Source organism: Gallinula chloropus, assembly GCF_964237585.1.
Source record: "Gallinula chloropus genome assembly, chromosome: 30".
Taxonomy (NCBI): Eukaryota; Metazoa; Chordata; class Aves; order Gruiformes; family Rallidae; genus Gallinula; species Gallinula chloropus.
Genome location: NC_140115.1, coordinates 234,959 through 241,133, shown reverse-complemented (window position 1 = coordinate 241,133; position 6,175 = coordinate 234,959). Strand labels below are relative to the sequence as shown.

The 6,175-nt window shown below is 55.3% G+C and overlaps 1 protein-coding gene across 1 annotated transcript; it reads right to left on the bottom strand.

Annotated features, from left to right (window-relative positions):
• Positions 1-3,077: 3,077 nt before the first annotated feature.
• On the bottom strand, positions 3,078-4,037 carry LOC311202394 (olfactory receptor 14A16-like; the record flags this gene model as incomplete). Its single annotated transcript, XM_084276986.1, has 1 exon — positions 3,078-4,037. One exon carries the CDS (start codon positions 4,035-4,037, stop codon positions 3,078-3,080), a length of 960 nt encoding a protein of 319 aa, XP_084133112.1.
• Between the last annotated feature and the right edge of the window lie 2,138 nt (positions 4,038-6,175).

Below are 6,175 nucleotides of genomic sequence, written 5' to 3'. Positions count from 1 at the left end.
AAATTTTTTTCTAATATCCAATCTAAACCTGCCCTGGCCCAGCTTCATGCCACTTCCAATTGTTCTATCTTCTGTCACCTGGCTGAAGAGACCATCACCCGCCTCTCTACAACCTCCCTTCAGGTATTTGTAGGTCGTGATAAGGTCTCCCCTCAGCCCCCTCTTCTCCAGGCTGAACCCCCCCAGCTCCCTCAGCCACTCCTCATATGATTTGCCCTCCAGCCCCTTCCCCAGCCTGGTTGCCCTTCTCTGCACTTGCTCAAGGACCTGAATGACCTTTTCATGGTGGGGAGCCCAGAACTGCTCACAGTAATCAAGGTGTGGCCTCACCAATGCCCAGTACAGGGGCACAATTACCTCCCTAGACCTACTGGCCACACTGTTTTTGATACAAGCCAGGATGCCAGTGGCCTTTTTGGCTGCCCAGGCACACTGCTGGCTCATATTCAGCCTGCTGTCAACCAACACCCCCAGGTCCTTCTCTGCCTGACAGGTCTCCAGCCAGTCTCCCCCCAGCCTGTAGCGCTGCAGGGGGTTGTTATGTCCCATGTGCAGCACTCTACACTTGGCCTTGTTAAACTTTATCCCGTTCGTCTCAGCCCATCGGTCCAGTCTGTTCAGATCCCTCTGAAGAGCCTCCCTACCCTCAGGCAGATCAACACTTCCTCATAGTTTAGTGTCACCTGCAATTCCCTACATTCCACCCCATGACCTGAGTCACAATTCAACGACTTCCACGTTTTCACTGACCTAAGTTTCACTTACATACTATAGCAGAGCTCTGTATTCCTCAGTTTCTGATTGAGTCCTTGTCTGAGAGAGAGATGTTACCATAATTAACACAACCAACAGCAAAACTCATCACAATAATGCCAATTATAATCATCAGCAGTGTCGTCCCCCCCTTATCTTATGTGCTGTCTGTTGCATCCTCAGATCAACAATTGTCCTTTATCTTCCTATTCCTGAGTCCCCAACAAAGGATTTCAGAAGAGGCAGCCTGAATCCTCCACTTCCCAAGTCAGCAGGGAAAAAAAATACCACAACCCATTTCAGTTTGCAAAAGCAACACACCCCAACTGTTAATCTTTCCCCTGCCCACTGGCTTGTGGCTTACAGGGCCTATGTAATTGCCAATCAATTCTCATTAGCTTGCTTCCCTGCTTCACTGCTTGGGCACAAAATGAGTACCTCTGATTACATGACCAGAAGTACGCCAGACTGAGGTATTATCATTATTATTATACTTTAATTCCTCATCTGGCTTTGTTTTGCAAGGAAATGTCTCTGGACACCCAGAAAAGGTATTGATAACTCCCAATCTGTACTTACACCCCTCTTTTCTTGGGAGCTCAGAGAAAGCAATTTGCCAGCGGTCCCCTGGGATGGTTCTTTCTCCAATATTCCATAATCATACCCAGTTAGCTGTGTTGGGGGGATTTTTCAAACACATCTCATGTCACTGAGTCACTATCAAATTGCAGCATATAGATTTTTTTTCCCCATTAATTATTTATTTTTTAAATTTATACAGGGAGTCCACTCCCCAACATGTCCTATTGTGTTGTTCTTTGTGTTCTTTGACAATTCCCTTTGTTATTCTATTAATTCTTTATCAGCCTGTGGTGGTTTGACCCTGGCTGGAGGCCAGATGCCCACCAAAGTTGGTCCATCACTCCCCTTTTCAGCTGGACAGGAGAGAAAATAGATATTGAGAGGCTTAGGAGTGGAGATAAGGACAAGGAGAGATCATTCCACAATCAGTGTGAGAGGAAAAGAGACTCAACACAGCATAAAGGAAAGAAAACTCCCCAATTTATGACACTGCCCTGCACCCCCAGCGACACCAGAGCTGAACTCAGAGGGTGGGGATCAGTGGAGCAGAGCCTGGCTGGAGACCTGTGACTTGAAAGACTCCCCTGCCCCAGGGTCTTCCAGGTCCTGGGCAAGCAGAGAGGCCAGGTAGGTCTGGCCTGTCCCTCAGAACTAAGTCCTGAGCTGGGCTGAGTCAGCAGGGAGAGGAGAAGGCTCTGGGGGGACCATATTATAGCACCATCCAGTCCCTGAAAGGTGCCTGTAGGAAGCTGGGGAAGAACTGTTCCAGAGGACATGGAGCGATGGGATGAAGGGTGATGGGATTAAACTAGAAAAGAGAGACTGAGGTTGGGTGTTGGGAAGAAGTTCTTCACTCTGAGGGTGGTAGATCTCTGGCTCAGGGTGCCCAGAGAAGTAGTGGAGGCCCCATCCCTGGAGACATCCAAGGTTGGGCTCAATGGGGCTGTGAGTGACCTGCTCTAGCGAAGATGTCCCTGCTCACTGCAGGCTGGGACTAGATGGGCTCTGAAGGTCCCACCCAGAAGACCAGAGTTGCTCATGTGTGTTGTCTTCTCCTGGGATGTCCCTGCCCCTACAGAGCCTTTTCCCTGGGCACAGTGGCCGTGCTGGCCCGGCTGGACACTCAGGCCTCCTCCCCGGCCTCCCCGCCGGGCCCCAGGCTGGTGGTGCTGCTCTGCAGAGCACGTGGGCTGTGGTGCCTGAAATCCACGGGGACAAAGCCCCAGGCAGGCCCCTGGGAATTGGCCACCATCCCTGGGGGCATTGGGCATCCACAGGCACCTACCCCAGGACTGTACCCCAGACCCCAGGCCCATACCCCAGACCCAGACCCCAGGCCCATATCCCAGACCCATACCCTAAGGGCCCATACTCTAAAGGCATCCCCCAGGCCCATACCCCAGGCCTATACCCCAATCCCAAATCCCCGGCCCATACCCCAGGCCCGTAGCCCCTGTCCTCCCCTCAGCCAACCAACAACCCAGCACATCCTCATAGGAGCAACTTTCATCCTGCTCCTTACGTCCTCCGTGAAAGAGGAACCCAACCTGCAGACACCGGCACTGGAAAACACCCTTTTATTGCAGAGATACAACATGAGGAGCCAGCTGCCCCCTCACTCCACACACATGGACGTGGGTGGCTGGAGGGAGGGGTGGAGCAGCTGCAGAGAGTCCTGGACAAACAGGGTTATCATGGACACTGTGCCAAAAGCACAGGAGGTTCCTCAGAGGGGGTAGGAGTCACTTGTGAAGAGACACGGTCAGGTTGCTGCTGTTGAGTGACACATGGGTCATGAGATTCTTGAGTGTGTCCTTGAGCTCCTGGTTCCTCATGCTGTAGATGAGGGGGTTCACTGCAGGAGGCACCACCGAGTACAGAACAGCCACCACCAGGTCCAGGGATGGGGAGGAGATGGAGGGGGGCTTCAGGTAGGCAAACATGCCGGTGCTGATGAACAGGGAGACCACGGCCAGGTGAGGGAGGCAGGTGGAAAAGGCTTTGTGCCGTCCCTGCTGCGAGGGGATCCTCAGCACAGCCCTGAAGATCTGCACATAGGACACCAGGATGAACAGGAAACAAGCCATGAATAGAAAACCACTAAAAACAACGAGCCCAACTTCCCTGAGGTAGGCATCTGAGCAGGAGAGCTTGAGGATCTGGGGGACTTCACAGAAGAACTGGTCAAGGGCATTGCCCTTGCAGAGGGGCACTGAAAATGTATTGGCTGTGTGCAGCACAGCATGGAGAAACCCACTAGCCCAGGCAGCTGCTGCCATGTGGACACAAGCTCTGCTGCCCAGGAGGGTCCCGTAGTGCAGGGGGTGGCAGATGGCAACGTAGCGGTCATAGGCCACGACAGTGAGAAGAGAATACTCTGCTGCCATCAGAAAAGAGAAGAAGAAAAGCTGAACAGCACATCCCGCATAGGAAATGGCCCTGCTGTCCCAGAGGGAATTGGCCATGGCTTTGGGGACCGTGGTGGAGATCGAACCCAGGTCAAGGAGGGAGAGGTTGAGGAGGAAGAAGTACATGGGCGTGTGGAGGTGGTGGTCACAGGCTATGGTGATGATGATGAGGCCATTGCCCAGGAGAGCAGCCAGGTAGATGCCCAGGAAGAGCCAGAAGTGCAGGAGCTGCAGCTCCCATATGTTTCTGAAGGCCAGGAGGAGGAAGTGGGTGATGGAGCTGCTGTTGGACATCTCATCCCTCTGGACATGGGGGCACTTTGCAAAGAGATAAAACCAGTGACAAGTTAGGGACACTTCTCCAGGGAAAACCAAAGGCAAGTCCCATGGACAGCCCCTGCTACACCTTCCCCCTGTTTCTCTTGTAGGATAGTCACCTTCAGCTCTGCCACTGGAGGTCTGGTTGGTCCTGAGGGAGGGTCCTCTCTGGACCCACCTCTGACATCTACTCCCAAGGACTCACCCCTGCTTTGCAGGAATATTTGGGATAGTGACCAGCCCAGTTGTTGGGCTCTTTCAGATGAACCCACCCCTAACTCTACAGAGGGGCTCATCATCACCAGCACCCCTAACTCCTGAGAAACACCAGAGGGGGACAGGGCAGTCAGAGAGGGAACACAGCCACCCCTCAAATCTTCCTGGGGAGGGTTGTCAGTTGTCAAACCCTCAGCATTTCTGCTGCTCTCCAGGAGAACAGGGTCCTGAGAGGCAGGAGGATTTGCTATGGCACCTCTTAGCTCCTCCTCAGGGCTTCCAGGGAGAGCAGAGGTGCTACAGGGCAGGTTTGCATCCTGGGGTGCAGCTCACAGCTCCAAAGGGCCCCCCACCCCAAGGAGACAACCAAGTGCCCTGACGGTGGCATCTGGTGAAGAGAAACACAGCTCGTTGCCTGTTGCCTACAGCCCCAGAGGTGTGAGGCAACCTGTTACCTCTGGTTTCCATGGAGATACTGATGAGAGAAGCAGCCAAAGGAGGAAAACCCAGGGAGGGGCTGGTGGGGAGAGGCCAGGGAGAGGCCCTCAGGACCCCGTCCCCCCTTCCCCAGCTGGGCATCCCACCCTCCAAGCACCCACAAGTTCCTCCCCAGCCCTGTGGGGAGCTGTCCCAAGGCTCTGTTGGGGATGTAGGGGAGGTGGTCCATGCTGCAGACCCCTGGGTTGGGAGGGATGGGGGCTCACTGGGAGGAAGAGCACTCTACCTTCTCCCTCCCAGGATGCTGCTGGGCTCCGCTCCCAGGCCAGCAGGTTCTCACCCTGGGCTGTGTTTCCTTGTGCCCCATGTTTCCTCAGTCAGCACCCACAGACACCATCCAAGCCACCGTCCCTCCAGACACCTGTCTGTCCGTAAAGGAGCGTCTGTCTGTCTGTCTGTCTGTCTGTCTGTCCATGGGTCAGGAACATGCTGGTGGGCACAGCGGAGGCGACACAAGAGGGGGAGGTGGGGCTGGGGGGCACATCAGGAGGCTTTCAACTGCCTTTCCTACTGGCCACGGTGACCTGGTCAAACTGGAGAGCTCCTATCTCCATTTCACCCACCACCCACCACCCAAAAATCACCCCCCCACACCCCCACCCACCCACCCTCAGGAGCTGGACAGGGACAGCACAGGCTCAGCAAAGCTCCTTCACCCCCACCTCACCCTGTCCTCAGGAAATGTGTCCTGGAACATCTCCTGCAGCCCCCAGGGTCTGGGAGCTCCTTCCACCCCCAGCTCCTTCCCCCAGCTCCTGAGTGATGACCCTGGATGAAGAAGCCCCCAAACCCATCCCTCTCCTGGCTCACATCTCCCCCAGGGTGTGGAGACCCTGCTCAGAAGGACAGGGGGAGGCTCCACACCCCCATGACCACCCACAGGAGAAAGGGGGGGGTGGTCAATCCCAGCTCTGAGGCTCATCCTCCTCAGCCGTGGGAGTGGTACTTACAGACCCCCCTCCCACCCACTGTGAGATGCTGTAGAAGACCTGGGAGCTGGGGATTGACATCACAGAAGGGTTTTAGGGTTCCTCCACCTCTCCACGTCCTTCCACCCTTCACCTCCCCATCCTGCTCCTCTCTCCTGGCTGCCTGCAGAGTAGCTGCTCCCAAGCAGAGGTGTCTCCTCTTGCTGGGAGCTCCTGCTGCTGCCCAAGCCCAGAGCATCACCTCCTCCTCCTCCTTCTCCTCCTTCCTCCTCCTCTGGGCTCCCTCAGGGTCTCCCTGGGCATCCAGGATCTCATGGGCCTCCAAGGAAGAGGCAGCGGCTCAGACAACAAAGGACATCAGTTCTCTGGGAGGGGGCCACCCCCACAAGAGCCTCAGCCACCCCCAGCACGGCTTCTCCATCGCTCTCCACTACCTGTGCCTGTTCCTCTGCCCCCAGGATGTCCCACCAC